The sequence below is a fragment of the Theobroma cacao genome, chromosome 6 (assembly GCF_000208745.1).
Source record: "Theobroma cacao cultivar B97-61/B2 chromosome 6, Criollo_cocoa_genome_V2, whole genome shotgun sequence".
In the NCBI taxonomy this organism is placed as follows: domain Eukaryota; kingdom Viridiplantae; phylum Streptophyta; class Magnoliopsida; order Malvales; family Malvaceae; genus Theobroma; species Theobroma cacao.
In genome coordinates, this window is record NC_030855.1 from 19255619 (window position 1) to 19273908 (window position 18290).

At 34.5% G+C, this 18290-nt stretch overlaps 2 protein-coding genes and 1 long non-coding RNA gene across 4 annotated transcripts; 1 reads left to right on the plus strand and 2 right to left on the minus strand.

Annotated features, from left to right (window-relative positions):
• LOC18596137 (nucleosome assembly protein 1;4) lies at positions 653 to 4661 on the plus strand. Of its 2 annotated transcripts, XM_007024424.2 has the most exons (11): positions 653 to 883; positions 1083 to 1126; positions 1393 to 1488; positions 2403 to 2495; positions 2697 to 2784; positions 2874 to 2935; positions 3023 to 3210; positions 3293 to 3470; positions 3567 to 3610; positions 3953 to 4151; positions 4376 to 4661. In XM_007024424.2, exons 1-11 carry the CDS (start codon positions 814 to 816, stop codon positions 4442 to 4444), a joined length of 1131 nt encoding a protein of 376 aa, XP_007024486.1. In that variant the 5' UTR covers positions 653 to 813; the 3' UTR covers positions 4445 to 4661. The 2 variants fall into 2 exon arrangements, with proteins under 2 accessions (XP_007024486.1, XP_017979439.1); XM_018123950.1 differs by lacking the exons at positions 653 to 883; positions 1083 to 1126 and having other exon boundaries at positions 1397 to 1488; positions 2263 to 2495.
• Positions 7884 to 11447, minus strand: LOC18596139 (beta-fructofuranosidase, insoluble isoenzyme CWINV1). Its single transcript, XM_007024428.2, has 7 exons — positions 11195 to 11447; positions 10960 to 10968; positions 9912 to 10774; positions 9510 to 9668; positions 9078 to 9316; positions 8892 to 8982; positions 7884 to 8358 (listed from the first exon to the last, which is right to left on the minus strand). Exons 1-7 carry the CDS (start codon positions 11382 to 11384, stop codon positions 8170 to 8172), a joined length of 1740 nt encoding a protein of 579 aa, XP_007024490.2. The 5' UTR covers positions 11385 to 11447; the 3' UTR covers positions 7884 to 8169.
• On the minus strand, positions 16306 to 18215 carry LOC108662533. Its single transcript, XR_001928416.1, has 3 exons — positions 18188 to 18215; positions 17457 to 17530; positions 16306 to 16485 (listed from the first exon to the last, which is right to left on the minus strand). It is a non-coding gene; the product is annotated as an uncharacterized LOC108662533 (long non-coding RNA).

Genomic DNA, 18290 nt, shown 5'->3' on the forward strand with positions numbered 1-18290 from the left:
GAATTGGGAAGTGGAAAGCATAGAAACACTTCATTTCAGTTTTATTCAAGACCAGAAAGAAAGAAACCGCATCGTCATTCTTCTTCTTGGCACTACTGTATAAAAGCCATTCATTGAATTATCCCAAAACTAATTTTAAGTACAAATTTATCGAAATTTTTAATGAAATAATACATGCTATTTCTATTTATTATTTTTACCTTGTAAAAGCCAAATTTCCAAATAAACAAATAAAACAAAAGGGTGGTTGAAAAGTAGTAATACAAAGAAAGCATTACAAGCGTCATTTCAGATTTCAAATTTCAAATTTCAAAGAGTCTTGATAAATATAGTTAGTACGAATCTCCACACATTTCACTGATGGTAGTAGATATCTCCAGTAATTTCATTAATTGATCTGTTATTATGGATTTATGGTAATGTCAGTTCAATCCTACAAAATAAAATGAAACTATATCTTACTTTCTATCTTGTTCTCCCTAAATCTATTTTCTTCAAATTTATTTATAAAAAAGGCGGCAAATTAGCCGTTTAATCTTGTCATCAGCAAAACAGTCAGTTCAGGTGGTTTTTGTGGGTCCAACTGACATATCCACTTCCTTGTTAAGTAGGACGTTCCTCAACCGCGCGTGACATTCAATTACCACCCTCAGTCAGTGTCTCTGGGACTCCCTCACTTTACTCTCCATTAAAATAACGATTCCTATCACTCATTCTCACCCCCTCTTTTTCCTCTCCCCTTGCCGAGTTTCCTTTGTCTTTCCCTTTCCTTTTCCTTTTCTCGCTTCCAAAACAGCCATTTTACGCCAGAAAATGAGTAACGACAACGCAGATAACGTCGACGTGTCTGACCTCCGCGCGGCCCTCCCGGCTGCTGCTGCCGGTATCCCACCTTAAACCCTTACGTTCTTCCTGTCTCGCTTTTGTTAAAATGGCGTGTGGAATAATCCTTTTGATTATCTTTTACCTATTTTGCAGTTTTTTTATGAGTTCGCTTGTGATTTTATTTGAAATCAGTGTCTGATTAATCAGTATTTGAGATTATCTGAAGTTTCTTGATCATCTCATTGTTTTGTCTCTAGCTCTTAGCGCAGAAGATCGCGCCGGGCTTGTTAATGCGCTTAAGGCAAGTGATTCTTGTTATTTATAATGCTTCTGCTTTTCTATTTTGATGTCAAAATGGAATGGAAATCTTTTTTAGAATAGAAACAAACATATGAAAGCAATGCTTAGCTTGTATTATTTAGAAGCGGTCTTAAAGTTTTGAGCACTGATCGCTCACCATTCATATACATAGTTTTGAGGATGGTATGTGAACTGTGAAGTTGTGTTATTATTACGATGTGATTTAGATTTGTGTGTTTTCCCCTCTTTTCTTGGCTATTTTTGCAGAATAAGCTTCAAAGTTTAGCGGGACAACATAATGATATTCTAGAAACTCTATCACCAAATGTCAGAAAGCGTGTGGAGGTTCTCAGAGAGACTCAGGTTTGTGTCCTTTTCAAATTCTCTTCTTCTTTTTCTTCCTGTTTTGTTGTTTGACTCCATACACGTGTGTGTATTGTACATCTAATTACATGCTCCTTGTTGGCAATTTGAGTGATGTGATTCAACATGCCAATTCATGCTTTTCCCCAATCAAGATTGCTAGCTTCTCAAAGTTGTTATATTGGTCTTTACTTAGAGAAACTCACCGTCATTCTTTCGAGTGGGAGTTGGCAATTTGTGGTTTGTCAATTTGTTGCCTTGCGAATAAACTTTTGCTCTGTAAAAGTAACTTGTGCTAATGAGTATGCTGTGCTTGTTTGAGGATAATTTATTGGAATGCTGATTGATGTTTGAATAAGTTACATGGATCACTTTTCAATTGTGGTTGCTTTGATTGTTTGATTTCTAAGTCACAACAGTTTGACATTCAGGTATAAACGTTCTGTTGTTTGGTTTCTCTGGCTGTTGTTCTCAAAATTGCTTGTTTTCAACTAGTTAATATGTTGAGTTACTCAGAGAGACCTTACTTACATCTCCTTAAATACTGGTTTTATGAATACCTGAACAGTTGATAGGAATTACGGCTCATGCACATCATGTATAACTATAATGTTCATAGTGTTTTCAAGCTTAGCTCTTATTTTTTTCTTTGGTTCCTTTAGTATCAACTTTCCTTGAACTCAAAACCAGATTTCCTTGTGTGACTTTTCTATTTACCATATTACTGATGGTGGGATTTAAGATGATTTTTCACTTGGTCTTTAACGCTTACAGTGATGGGATTTGGCTGAAGAATGGTGATGTTAAACATAATTGGAGTTTGACACTCTTGCTCCTGAAATTAGTTGGAGTATTGGACTATGACTTTGTTTGGTTTTATAAGAAGAATACTGTCACACACATTCAATTTGCAGAGTGAACATGATGAGCTGGAGAAGAAGTTTTTTGAGGAGAGAGCTGCATTGGAGGCTAAATATGAGAAATTTTATGAACCGCTTTATACTAAGGTCTGTAGGGACTATTTTTTGGGATGTTAATGTTTCATTATTTCATATCTCAACCTTGGTATATTATGATGTTTCTTGTTTCATGAGGCTTGATTTATTCACATGCATATTTCTTCTGGTATTGCTTGGCTGATTGTGTTAGCCTTCCTCTTTATCTTCATTCTTTCTTCTTTTTCAATAATAATAATAATAAAAAAGCAGAGATATGAAATTGTGAATGGAGTATTGAAAGTTGAAGGAGAAACAAATGAAGCTGTAATCGACGGAGGAGGGAATAAAAGTGCAGAAGGTATTGGAGTTTGGTTATCTCATGCAATATTTCTGAAATTGTATCAATGCATTATTCCTGAGCTTGGGTTGATGTAATCTTAAATGCAGAAAAAGGAGTGCCTGACTTTTGGCTCACTGCAATGAAAAGTAATGAAATGTTGGCTGACAAAGTATGTGAATTGTATAAGCCTTTGTCTAAGGAGTTTTATCTTTGGTTTTGGAAAATGTATGTTGTGATATATTCTTTTCTGGCATAGATTTCAGAACGGGATGAAGGGGCTCTCAAATATCTTAAAGATATCAAGTGGGGTAGAATCAATGATCCTAAGGGTTTCAAGCTGGAATTTTTCTTTGATTCTAATCCTTATTTTAAGAACTCTGTCCTGGCAAAAACATATCATGTGGTTGATGATGAAAATGAGCCCATTTTGGAGAAAGCAATTGGGTAAGTTAATGTATGCTGCTGTACTGAGAACATTTTACATCACCCCTTCTATAAATATCTTATAACATTGGGTAATTTGTAGAACGAAGATAGAATGGTATCCTGGAAAATGCCTAACACAGAAGGTCCTGAAAAAGAAGCCAAAAAAAGGATCGAAGATCGTTAAGCCCATCACAAAAACTGAAAATTGTAACAGTTTCTTCAACTTCTTCAACCCTCCGCAGATTCCTGATGATGATGATGATATTGATGATGAGCTTGTAAGTTCAGCATTTTCTTTTGAAATAAGAAGCCAAGGAAAATTCAATAATTGTATGGATTATTTTTCTTAGTTCCTTTGATGTATCTATCAACAGGCTGAAGAACTTCAAGATCGGATGGAGCATGACTATAACATTGGGTGAGGTTCTGGTATCTCTCTTCATTAGATATAATAAGAAGACTGATTTATTTGTTTATTACCTTGCCAGGGTAAGGTCATTGTGGCATTAAAAATGTTTTTCATTTAGTACCTTTTTAAGAATAAAATCATTTTGCACTGAGAAGAATTGTCATTGATGCTACGTAAGAAATGAAAATGGGGAAAATTGTAAGTGAGAATTTTCATCGCTATTTCTTGAAATGTGAAGAAACTAGTGCCATAAGTGAAATATGTCATCCTTTCACTTTGCTTGTATGAGATAGGTGTTGGATCTTATCTGTTTTTCATTGCTCAAGTGACATGTTGGAGTGTTGTGTGTAGTTCGACGATTCGGGACAAACTAATTCCTCATGCAGTATCATGGTTTACGGGGGAAGCTGTTCAGGGGAATGAGTATGATGGCTTAGAAGGTGATTTCGATGACAGTGATGACGAAGATGGTGACGATGAAGAGGATGAAGATGGCGACAAGGAAGAAGATGAGGAAGATGAGGAAGAAGAAGGCAAGGGGAAAAAAAAGGTTAATAGCTCATTAACATTTCACTGAACCCATAATCTTGCACTTGAACTTCTGTACTGGCTTGTTTCTGAAATTTCCGTCTATTTATCATTTCGTTTGTTGAAAATTTCCTGCATTCAGTTATTGGGCCTATGATGAGATGGTACTATATGTACACTCTAGACGTGGGCTTTACAAGGCATGTGATGTTTTTGTGATTTGATAACGTCCTCTTTAAATTGCAGAGGAATGGAAGTGCAAAAGCTGGTCGAGGTCAGCAAGGTGAGCTTCCTCCACTGTGCCAGCAACAGTAGTATTTTTGATGCCTTGTTGGTTGCATAAAATTTTGAGTGATCAATATTCTCCCTAATTGTTTGCCCATTGCTTTGGTTTAACTTTTGTTTTAATGTTTTTCTTTTATGGAGTATTTGGTTGGCCATTGCTGTTATTTTGCAGTGGAAACTCTAAACGTATGCACTGTTTAAATTGTAAATGGTCAGTTAATATAGTATTGTGCAACTTTTGTTGAAATCGTTCCACTGTTGTTCTCAGCATTTTCTGATTAGCCTTCGGAAGATTACGAATTTGTTTTTCCATTTTTCAAGTTCTATAATCTCTTAATTTGCTTGGTAATGGAGAATAATTCCCTAGTTGACAGGGATTAGGAGCAAAAGTTAGGAAATAAGAAAGCTTGTTTGATTTATTCATAATAAAAATATTTTAAAAAAGATTCAAGTTAGAAGAATAGATTAGAAACTTTTTCAAAAAAATTTCTAATTAGAAGAATAATTTGCTTTGGAGGCGTCGGTCGACCACTGCCCTTGCCACTATCTTCTATGTTTGAAGACGAAGAGGGTGGAGAAATTTAGAGAGAGCAAGAGAAAGGCAAATGAGGTAAAGTGAAGGAAAAAGTGGAAAAAGAAAAGTTTTCTATGTTAGGGTTAGGTTTTATTATATATCAGGTAGTAATTTCACAAAATTTGCAAGGGTATTTTTGTTCAAATTTTGTTTAATTCATTTCAATCCTTTTGGAATAGTTATTACCGAAGGGGTTGATAATAACTATTTTGACTTCTCTCAAAATGGTCACTCTGTGAACTAAATAAAATTAAAAGAAGAGAATTAAACAAAATCAAAAGCGGAGAACTGAATAGTTATTCTCCATAATTAAACATGTTGCAACTATGGCAACATGGTTAAGCGTTGTAAACCGGGTACTCATGTCGAAGGTATTAAATATAGTTGCGATATTGATAGTTGCTGGATCTTAGACAATCCTTTCTTGATATCATCATCCAAGCTTAGATGATTCGTTAATCCAACCCCATAAGATTTCGCCGATTCTTGGCTGCTGTCTAAACTAGTCTTTGAGGCATAAACTATTCCATAATTTATATCTTAAACCTGAATCACTCTCCACAGCTCCTTTATCTGGAACATGGATACCCTTGGCACCGTCATATGTTCCAATAGTGTCATCTGAGCTGACTTTGAGCACGTGTTTAGCATTAGGACCAATAATTGAACACCATCTTGGCTACGAACAGAAGCAGGGAAAAATCTGGGAACTCCGACACTTCCAGTGTCCTCGTCAGAATGTAAAGGGTGTGTAGCCTGAACCAAATGTGCTTTTGTTTTGTATACAAGTGCTAGTCCCTGATCATTTCCCGTCAGGGCCTGACCAGCCGTGGTTGGGTCTCCAAATGAACTTTGCATTGATTTTGGTCTGGGCTGTGGGTGCCATCAGAGGATCTTTTGGTGACTGGATCCATGCTCTAAAGTGTTGGTCAGTAGTGTGTTTGGACCTGGCCGTCTTTGGAGTCGATTGTGACACTGTAGAGAATGGCCAACCGGTCCAGACCAGCAACCGACCAGATCGTACGGCTAGTGATAGATAGATGGCATGGCGTGATTAATGGGGGTTCAGTTGAGGAGATCCGTATATGTGGAGTGATCCCATGCCTTAAAGCTCCGGACCACACCTTCTGGTCTGTATTGGTATAACAAGTGATAAATTCCTTTGTGAATCATGGGTCCCGCATTGATATGTAATGTATGCCAAATAAACGAACTTTTTTTCTTCTTGCCGAATAACACTACCATGTTAGGCAAATAATTCAAAACTGGCTATCCCAAAAAAAGAGTCAACAGTGCCACCATTTGTCCATTAATCTATGCTCACCACATAAAGGAGGGAGAGAGAAGAAAAAGTTAGAAATACAAACAAGCAGAGCAGCAAGAGACCACAAAATTCACGATGTACATTAATTCATAACAAAAAAAAAAAAGGAACTGAAGGGGTAATGAATACCATAAATCCAATTTTTGAGAGGCAGGAAATGATAGGCACTTGTCTATGGTTGATTTGTAGGAACAGTAGATTCAAGAGTTTTAAGTCCCTCGTGGACATGAGATGAAGCTTTTATCTCCACACAACACCATGGTTAACAAAGTGAGAAAAGAACCAAAAGAGCTGACCATGTTTCCCTTTGTGGGGATGAAAAGAGAAGAGTCTATTTCTTTTTTTCTTTTGGCTATATGCATTCATTCTATATATTTTTCTTTAACTTGAGTTTGAGTTATATGTTTTGAAAGGCAAAAGTCAATTTCTTTAATAAAGACGAAAAGCAAAAGCATATGAGCAAAGAAGCAAGTTGCTATGCATAGTAGAACACGTAAACCAGTAAGCAGGAAATAATCTTCCAACTCTGCAGCAGCAACACAAATTAACTATTTCAAAAGCAGAAAATCCTGAGTTCTAGTTGATTTGGCAAGACCATATGCAATATCATTGATGACCCGAGGCATAGGAGAGAAATCTGCCAACCTGAGAGCTTCAATATGCAAGGTGAATTGCTTCAATCGCGAAGGAGTTCTTTGTGGAAGTTCATAAATGGCAGGATTTCTTTGTTTATTAGAAAGTAATAATGGTAACTTAATTTGTAGGCTTTTTGGAACATCTGTTTTTTGGTCAAGTGGTGATTATTAACATGGAATCAGATGACAGTTTTCTAATATTACACCTAGGCTAAACAAGTATATACTGTAAGATATAGATATGGGTGCTTGCTTCAAATTGATAAATGAAAAAAAAAACCCAACAAATTAACATTCCATGTATATATCAGAACCAGTTTGCAAGAAAGGAGCAACAAGGGCATGTTCAAGCCAGGTTGAATTCTAGCTCTGTAGTCTGCACCTCCCAAGGCATGCTTGGCCTTGTTAATAGCCGCCTAGTCTACAAAAGGATGCTTAGTCGGTTTTCTCTTTACGTGTTCAATGATCGTGCTTGCTTTTCACAAGTCCTTATTCTCAATTTTTTTGAGTGCAATGCACTGTCATTAGCACATTGCTCGTCATCATTAATTAAAGCAGTACTATTCCCCAACAAATATGAGCCATATGTGAAAACTATTGTTTGCCGCCTCGCTTATAGCAGCAGCCATGTAGCTTGAAGGGCCATCATCACCTTTGCCTCGTTTGAGTTTTTGAAATACCACTAGTTCTTTCCTTCTTCCTTCATTTAGTGCATCATCAAAGTTGAACTGCTACACATTTCCATTTGCTGCTGGCTACTCCAGAAGATTAATTCAGCACAATTATTGTAGATAAATCCCTGTCAAATCCACTTAATGCTTGAATTAAATGATAATTGGGTTAAGATGTGTAACACTTATAAATGTTGTATTATACCAATTGGAGGGCATCCAAATCCAATACAATGCAATTGAAATTTGTTTGAATAACTTGATCTACGGTCGAATTATTAGTTTTATTTCATTATCCTAAGAGATGAAATACAAAGCTTAATTGAATCTATAACATATAGCGTAAGGTAATCATAAAAATTGAGCAAAAAAAAAAAAGGGTAATAATAAAAATGTGAGGTGAATAACATAAATATGTAGTTACAGTAGAAATGGTTTGCTTGGGATAACATCAATGGGTTTCTCTCTAGCTATCTTTTTATTGCAACAATGAATCCATGATTAAAATGTCGTTTGCTATTCTCGGATCTTCATCCTCTGTATCTTTTGACCTAATCTTTCAAATTGAGTTTGGCTTTCTTCATGCTCCAAGCATTCAACTCTGCAATCTTCACGGCCTCGCTCCCATTATTGAAAACGTACAAGTGGGCAGCGTTGTTAATTGCCAAGGTGGGATAAACTCTAGCTGTGATGCAAGCTTTGCCACCTCCACCAAAGCTCTCCACTATGGAATGATCTATCTGCAAAAGAAGGATGATTTGAAGTGTGTAAGAGACAAAAACTTATCCAAAATGAAAGACTCATTTGATCTCAAATTATTTCCAAATCCTGAAACTTTGGGATGGTAAAAGAAAACTTTTTCTCAATGATGTCTGAATTTTTCCACTTGATGATAGTGGGCCTGCTGCCCTACACGCGATGGCTCTTTCGCTATCAACGGAGATACAAGACATACGTAATTGTCAAAAAGAAGCAAAGCTGTGTATGGTGAAGAAATGGAACCAAGTAGCAACTTCTTTTTCTTGAAAAGTTTAACCTCCTAATCTGATCAAATTTTATACGTATGAGAACTAAAATGAAATCCCATCGGTTGGACGAAAGAGTTTAGGTAATTGGATAAGACTGCAAAATGTTCAATTAACCTTTTGGAAAGCTGGATTTCCACATCATGCTCGCTTCTAGTAAAGTTACTGAGCAGGGGTACTTGGTTGACTCTGAACCTTCAAAAAGTAAACTATATTTTTGATTCCATATATTATCTAAATCAACTCACCAAGCTCCTCAATGACAAGTATTGATGCTCAGGGTCCACATCCAGGAAAGCCCCATATGTGGTCTTGTCGTTATCTTCATTTAGGGAGGACCTGTCGACAAAAGCACACAAAGAGCTGAAGAATTTTGTCCTTTTGGGAGAAAATTGAAAAGGTTTGAAGAATTTTAAGTGTGTTAAGGGGAAGACCTGCTTTGGTCGCTGCACATTAGCACCACATATTTGTTCTGGCCTTTGAATATTCTGAAGAACACCGCCGTGTTCTCTTTTAGGCCCTCTGAAGCCAAAACCAGCAACCCGAATGGACCAAGACCACCTTTAACTGACGCACCCTGTTGGCTGCATAGGAGCTGTGGATTGGTCCAGCTTGGTTTCAACACTTCAGCTTTCTCAAAGTCAGTTACCTTAAATGAGATGTCAACGTCTGCCTGCACAAGAGGAATTAAAAAGAATAATCAAATAAGTGGGAGAAGTATGTCAAATTGCCATATGATTTACATGTTGACTCTAAAATTCTTCATGCGCGGGGCACGTAGCAAAAACCCAGTGCCTGGTTTTGCCAGCAATGGATGAATTGCTCATCAATTGATTAAGATAAAGAAGAATAAACAACCAACTTACCTGTGCAGCAGTGACACCGGAAACTTCAATTTCTGATCCTCCCTTGAGCAATTTGCTAGGCAAGCGCAAGTGGTTTGAACGTAGCTTCTGTATTTCCACTATTGGCCATTGTACCAATTGTTTTCCAGATTTGGACAGCCAAAGTTTCCTAGGAATTGCCTGCAAAATGAGACCATAATGGTGATTTGAACAGACTTTGCAGCTGTCAAGAAACAAATCTTCGTGTCTTGATTAAACCATCAAACCAAACTTGCTATTTTCAAGTGTAAATTAAATAGTAATCTAATCAAGTTTTTGACTAGTTAAGGTTGGACTTGGCCCTTTGCTCGGCATCTTATATTTTGGTTGGAACTTTCGACTTAAGTTACTTAATAAACAATCAATAATTAGATGGAAATGTACCTGAACTCCTGCCCATCCTTTCTTAACATCATCATGGACACTTGATGATTCATTAATCCAACCCCATAAGATTCTCCGGTGCTTGGCAGTGTCAAAGAAAGTCTTAGAAGCATAAAATTTGCCATAATCATATCTCAAGCCTGAATCACTCTCCACAGATCCCTTGTCTGGTGTATAGATGTCCTTGACAGTATCATATGAGCCAAGAGTATAATATTCATGCTTGGTATCATCTAAGCTGACCTTAAGCACATGCTTGACAAAAGGACCATTAACAGAAGTATCAACACCATTTTGGCCACGAACTGAAACAGGGAAAAAGTCAGGGCATTCCCACATTCCAGTGTCCTTAGCAGAATGCAGAGGGCTTTGGGCTTGAATCCAGTGGACAAAATCTTCGCTTTTGTAAAGGATAGCAAGGCCCTGGCGATGAATTTTGCTTCCAATGATCAACCTCCATTTCTTGTCAGGGCCTAACCAGGCTGTGGTTGGATCTCTGAATGAACTTGCATTAATCTGATTCTGAGCAGTGGGTTGCATTAAAGGATTTTTTGATGACTTAATCCATTCCCTAAGGTAAGGGTCGGATAAATTCTTGGGCATCGCCAGATTCTGGACTTGCTTGTCTTGGGGGTCAATTCCAGTATACAGAATAGCTGGCTTGCCACCAGGGAGGATTGTGGCTGAACCAGACCAGCAACCATTGATATCAGATGGCTGGGATGGATAGATGGCAGGATCATGAGGGGTCCAATTCACAAGATCTTTTGATGTAGAGTGAGCCCAGACAATGTTGCCCCACACAGCGCCTTTTGGATTGTATTGGTAGAACAGGTGGTAAAGTCCCTTGTAAACCATGGGTCCTGTAAATTAGCAGTAAGTTTAGGCATTTTTGTTATTCAACAATATCATAGAAATCTAGGATTAGAATTCAGCTTGTCTGGTTTCCTTTTTATTTTTTAATCTAAGAATAATTCCCAGAACAAAGGATGTGCTTGAGGACAAAAAATCAAGGAGCAAAAAACAAGAAACAGGAAGAGGAACTTACCATTAGGATCTGTTCATCCAGAGGTAGTCATTTGTCCATTCCAAAGTCAGAGCACATCAAATGATAAGAAAACGAGGAAACAAGAAGACACATAATTAGAGATACAAAAATGAACTTTAGCAGGAGATAATAAAGTTAATACAGATAACATAAGAAAGCAAAGAAAAGCAAAAAAAAAGAAATGGAAAGTTCAAAAGGCACCTGAGAGATTATAATTAGGTGAAGGAATATATACCATTTATCCAATTCTTGGGAGGCTGAAAATGATAGCCAGTTCTGTAAGGTTGATTTGCAGATGCAGTAGATTGGTCAGTTTGAAGGTTCTTGTAAACATGGTGTGAAGCTTCAAGTTCCACAACTCCATGGCCAAACAAGAGAGCAAAGAACAAACAGAAGCCAACGAAAGAGTGAGCCATGTTTAGCATAGCTGGGGATGGATGAGAACTGAAGGCTGAACCTATCAAAGGCGTATATTTATAGGAAGAGAAAATGCTTCCTTTGGCAGGATATGAACAATGAAGTGAATAAAAATGAGAATTCAAAGCTGTCATCAAAGTCTTTGGGTGAGAAACGACACAGAAGTTGCTGACATTTCCACTGCGTTTTCCGTTCAAAGTGAAAAGTCAAGTTGAGACAACAACATTACGTGGAAATTTATTTATCTCTATATTCTTCTCCCCTTTTTGGTTTTCCATTGTTTTATCACTCTCTGCATACTGTATTACAGGTTGACTTTTATTCGTACAAGGAATCAGAGGGTTTGGTTAAAAGGATGCAATTCAAACACATTATCAAATTGGCTAACGCATTATCTAAAACTAGTGAGAAAATAAAATTGAGCTTATGTCGGCCTAAAGGCTGGCTTAGCTTGCTAAATATGATTATACAAATGGAGTAAATTATGGGTTAATCTAATCCTACTGCATAAACGAAAACAACATTATATGAAAATCTAAAGATACTCAAAGTAGCCTTGGCCTGATGCAACTTAGCCATCCCCTCAACTTCAGAAAAATGCAGTTATCAAAAGATTCAAAGCTCTACTCCGGAGTTTAAGCTGATGCTTCCTTAATCGTTGAAGACTTTTTTTATTAGGAAAGTTTATCCAATTTCCAAGTGAAAAAATAAAAAAAAAACTGGAAAAAAACGTGTTGAAATTGGGATCAATTTGCACCTGAAAACTTGGCTAAGCATTAGGTGCATTGAATCCTCCCTTAAAGGATCAATTTACATATTGAAAGATGGTTTGATTCTTACGTTCTTTTCTTCTGTGACTGACAAAGTTAATTTCATACAAAAGAAAAGTAATAGTACTAGCTCTTACTATAAGACTAAACTTAAGTTAATTATTATCATCCAACTTAACTATATTAAATTTAATGATTATGATTTAGCAACAGGTCATATATGTCAGTTAACAAATAACTAGTATTTTATTTTCTTGATAAGGCCTAGTTAACGGACAAAGCACCTAAGTCTTTGGCTTCACTTCTACCAATACCATTGCTTATACATATTGATTTGTTTATGTGCACTTTTGGAATTAATCTGTCAGGTTTTGACTACTAAATATAATTCTATGTTTTGGGTACCGACCATTGAGTTTGTTTTTCCTTCTTTCTTTGCCTAGGATTGCAGTTTTCCCATTGGGTTTTCTAAAGCAAATTTTGCTTCTCGTAGATCTCGAGTCATGAGCTGATAAAAGTCCACCATCCACCCATGGATTCAATTCTTGGGATCTGTCTACGTCTACCCTTCTGCAAGTTATTTATTCTTGGCCAACGGCTCCATAACACGAGATACCCCGCCACAGATAGCTAGTACAATTATTTTTTTTCACCGGCAAATTCAAAACAACATGTACAATTATTTATGATTTATCTATAATATTAATGTCCTACATCTAAGGATGGATAGATATTCATATTCTATATTGCTAGTATATTTATTATTACTTGATACATAGCCTCAACCCCTCTACAAATAAGCCGACCAATTGGATCTTAAATTATGTTAAAAAACAACAAGTATTAAGAACATTATATAGTATATATTATATGTTCAAAAATTTGTAAAGTCCTCAAAAAATAGATTAAAGATATGAGAACGACGAATTAATACTTCTGGATCAATCCAACCGGTAAAAAAAAATGAAAATATTTTGTTAGTATTATGCTATCTTTATATTCAAATAAAGAATAAAGTTAAATACATAGGGTAAGAAGCACAAATAGAGATTAAATGATTTTTGTTCGGTACCTACCTCTTCTTTTTTTAAAGAAAGTTTATTTTTCAATATTGAAGTTACAACAAGATTTTTTTTAATGAAAAAAAATATTTTTAATCAGTTAATTTAATTTAGATATCAGGTGAATAAAACTTATAATATATGAAATAATCAGTAATAAATTTCATCATTACTTGAAATCTTGTAAAGAAGTAACACAATATGAATTTTGTTTTCGAAAGAAATAAAAAATTCAAATACAATTTTTTTTGGGGAATAAAAAATACATATATTCTTGATATGTGAGTCAAATGTGGCATTATGTGGAAATTGAACAGATAAGGATTTGGATTTCCAAATCTATGAAATGCTTTTCATGGCTTTTTGTTTCTCATGATGATCATGCATAAAATAGGTAAAATGGAAAAGTGTTGGGAAGGCACTTGATAGTCCGTGCCCCAAGCATTTTTTAGTGGTATTCCACGTGCTAAATACACATGGAAAAGTCCACTGAATTTTTTTTTTTATTTCCCCAAGCATACTGTTGCTTTTCAATTAAAATAATCATTTTTATCGTCAATTTCTTTTTTTTTTTTATCTCATCCCTTTTCCTAACCTCTTTCACTTTTATTTATTGACCTTTTTGTATTAAGCTTACGAAGGCCAAGGGGTTAGTCAATTATAACAAATTAAAACGCGATTCTATGACTTTTAAAATGCTTTTCACGTTAAGAAAAATTAATCAGGAATTAAATTTAATGCTCATTGCTTCGTTTAATAGTCATCCATGTTGTCAATCATTCAGCAACTACTTCAGCGCCAATGGAAAGTTAGAACGCGGCCTATCTTTAAGAAAGCATATACTCTAACCTATGGTTAATAAGGGTTTTAATATAAAAGATGACTATGTATTCTATAATTCTCCCATATTCGAAATTTATCGATAAACGATATATAAAGGATATGTTTTTCTTATTTAATTAGAATATTTTTTCCAAAAATATTAATATATTAATGATAAAATTTTACTATTTTATAAATATAATTAAATAATTATCATATATCCATATATTAATTAATTATTTATTTATTTTTAAATATACTTAATAAGATAAGTATCAATCCTTTAACAGCTAATTTTACCAAATGCAAAAAATAATAAGAGAAAATTCTAGTTCTATTTTTAATTTTTTTTGGTTATTGAAAAATCTGTGATTCAGCTCGATGATGCCATGCTTTGCAATGGTAATATTATTGAAACTTAAATATGAATAAAATTCATCCGGCCTAAGGAAGCAAGTAAATAGAAAATGAGATGGATTTTGGAGAAGTAAGCAAATTAAATTTAAAGTCAAAAGCCAACGGCTTGGCTATTAGCACTCATCTTTTATCTTATATTCAAAGCCTCAAGATTTGAAAGTCCCGTCGCCCATATGTGTATGACACAATTTGATGGGTCTCATTCAAAACAATTACTCACCAATATTATTCGTTGACTAGTCTTAATCGAAAACTCGTTTCTAGGGGAAAATTTGTTCGTGTACTCCATTTAATGATTATTTTAATTATTCATTCTTTTTAAAGACGAAAAAAATTAAGTGCTTTTAGATATAAAACAAATATTAATGCTATTTTTGAAAAATTATAAATAAATTATGTTACAAAAGTATTAACTAAGTTGGAACATTTTCAAATAAAATATCTATTGAAAAATTATATTGAAAAAATTATATTTGAAAAATTATATTTATTGAAAATAAGAAAATAAAAGAGGAGTCACGTCCATTGAGAAAAATAAAAAAATTATATCTATTTGAAATAGATAGGTGTAACTGTTTGACAGAAATACAAATTGTGTCTGTTGAGAATAATAGGCATCAAAGTTTATAAAAAGGACTTTTCTTTACCAACAAAACTTATAACAGAAAGTAATAATGTCTTTCCTTTCTTTCTCAAACATTTTCTAAGTTTTCTTTTATATCATTTTATTGTAGAAAAATTTTATAAAAATTTGAAAATCTTGTTATACTCTGATGAGTGTTCAATCGATTGATTTCGTCAGTACAAAACGCTGTCAATTATTGAATTTCATTGTATCTTCGATGTTTATACACCAGTAACTGTTTTACACATTATAAGTGAAGACGAATAAAACTTTAAGGATAGTGACATTGATATACACCTCAATTTCTTCAATGTTCTAACATTGACCAAATAAAATCTAATTTAAACAATATATACAAAGTCAAAATATATACTTATACACTTTTTTTCTTTTTTGGTTAGATAAATTTGGTTAGTTTTATTTTAATTTTTTTATTTTGATTTAGAAGAAGTGAAGATTCAAATTCAATTTTTCAAATACAATAATATATTTCAAACCCACATTTCTAAACCAAAGACAAACCAATCTTTTTTTTTTTTCTGAAAAGCTAAAGGCATATATATTTAACAAAAAAAAATTTCACTTATAAATTTAAAACTCATTTCATTTCTTATTAATATGAGATAAGTAATAAATTCACACACTTAATTATTAAATTTTAATTTAATAATGTACCAAAGTACGTTAGGTTAGCCCTAAAAGTAAGCTTTACTAATTATTAATTTTGGGTTACTATATATTTCGAGTATAAGTAAACTCCATCCTATATAGTTTGCTAGGCATCGTATTAATTAAAATGATATCTTGTTCTAGCTTTGTTCCCACACTCTTAGCATAGCATCAACGGAAAAATTTACTTGATGAAAAGCATGCTCCCAAGGAGCCCTTTGCAATAATTATTAAGAAAGTTTGGAAAGGTAAATCAATTTCTATAATAGCACACAGAGCCTACTTGTGGTCCTCATAATTAAATATTTACTGTTTAGAATTGTCACGACCCGGAACTCCCATCGAGTCCGTGACAACAGCCGCGAAACCTCGACAGACATTTTTTCCTCGAATGCCTTTCTAGATCTCGCAAGGCTTTTGTACCAGTTTTTTCATTCCTCTCTCTTTCTTTTTTTTTGAATAATAAAATAAAATAAAAATATTAATTAAAATAATCTAGTTTAATGTAAAACAATATATATATATATATATATATTTGAAACATCAAAAATTAATTTTCTGCACATAAAAACAAAATAAATTTATACATACTGTAATATAGAAAATTGGAGTATGTAATTTAAATTACAATGACACGTGAGCCCCCAAATAACTGAGAAGGTTTAAGTTTATAACCTTACTTTCTAGGATGCAACTCCGAAATTTACTTCTCGATGCAATTGATAGTCTATTGCCTATTCTGAGCCTGAAAAATGTATAGGAAGAATGGGTGAGATTATAAAATCCCAGTGAGTAGACAGACATCATCAAAATAATCTAAAGCCGAGTAATAGGAGACAATTAAAATAATTCATCTCAACCCATATAAATAATTGGATTTCATCTAATTACTCAACATGGCTTATGCACTTTTCAAAAACTTGGCCCTTACCAAAAATCCATTCTCGGGGATACCTCGCGAAAGCATCTTACCGAGACCGCCAAGGCTGTTTATTGTCACACACACAAACACATTTCACCTCTGACAACACAGCCGTTCCTTGGCGTTGGCTGAGTCCCACTTTCACGTGGTGGCCAGCGTGAAGTGTACTCAAATCCTACCTCGGGAGTTATCCTACGTGCCTCTCCANGTCAAGGCTGTTTATTGTCACACACACAAACACATTTCACCTCTGACAACACAGCCATTCCTCGACGTTAGCTGAGTCCCAGTTTCACGTGGTGGCCAGCGTGAAGTGTACTCAAATCCTACCTCGAGAGTTATCCTACGCGCCTCTCCAATTGAGGTAAGCTCAATAATTGAGAACCGTGCCCCTCTAATTAGGCTGGCCCACGGAACCCCCGTCACTGCAGTGCCCACTTTATAATCCACCAACCAATAAAATCACAATAGTATGACATGACTCACTTAACACATTCAAGGCAAATAAAAGCAATTCACATATTCTTTAAATCATAAAAATAACCAGTCATACCGACATTTATCATAAGCCATTTAATGTAAAATCATGAATAAACAACACAATCATAGTATAGGTCTCCAATTACTCTATTTTTGAAATCATTACTAAATTTTTAAAATTTTTATAAAATTATTTTATAAAATCCCATTTTCCCATAAAATACAATAATTTTTCAATTAAACCATTTTTCCATAAAATCACACAATTAAATAAATCTACTCTAGATAATTAAGATGATAGTAAGTTTACTCACTGTACTAGGAGTAGATATACTCCTATTCTCGATCCTCGGGTGTAGTCTTTTACCCGTATCAGATAGTTCACCACCTATCCACAATACATGACACAAAAAATTCAATAATTTGTGTCAAATCAATATATATTATTTCAGGCTCTTATCCATGCGTATGCACTAAATAGGGTGTGAAATGTTTGGACAATCGCTTAATCACAGTATCCGACCTAACTCGCCTATACACGGTGTAAATTTCTAAAATCTCAAATTCAACTCCAATTCCATCCATTTCAATTTCAATTATCCAATTATATCCACAATACCTCAATGACTGTGAATGTGGTCCAATTTATCAGCTCGGACCACAAATTACACTTTTACCTCTAGTGGGTAAAAATTTCAATTTTTGGCACCAAAAATTCTCATTTAATTTTCAACCTCATAATTCATCATTTTCCATCTAATTCTCTTAAAATAAAGTCAACCTCATCCTCACACACCATTGGCTAGATTGGGCCTAGAGAAATTCATGAAGAAAATGAATATTTTTCTTATTGTTTTACTCATAAACATGCTAAACTAACACTAAACACTAACATAGTTCAAAATCAAATTAATCTAACAATTTTCTCTCTCTAAATCCATATGATCAGATTTGAATCCATCATCAAAACACATAATTTAATTATGAAAAATAAGGAGAAATGCGTGAAAATGATAAATCTTAAGCTAAGCTTGAAAAATCATACCTTTAAACACTTGATTCCTTGAAAAATCTCACTTTTTCTTTGAATTTTCTCACTCTAGGGTTTGTTCTTATTTCTCTCTCTCTCCTGCTGGTTTTGGCTGACC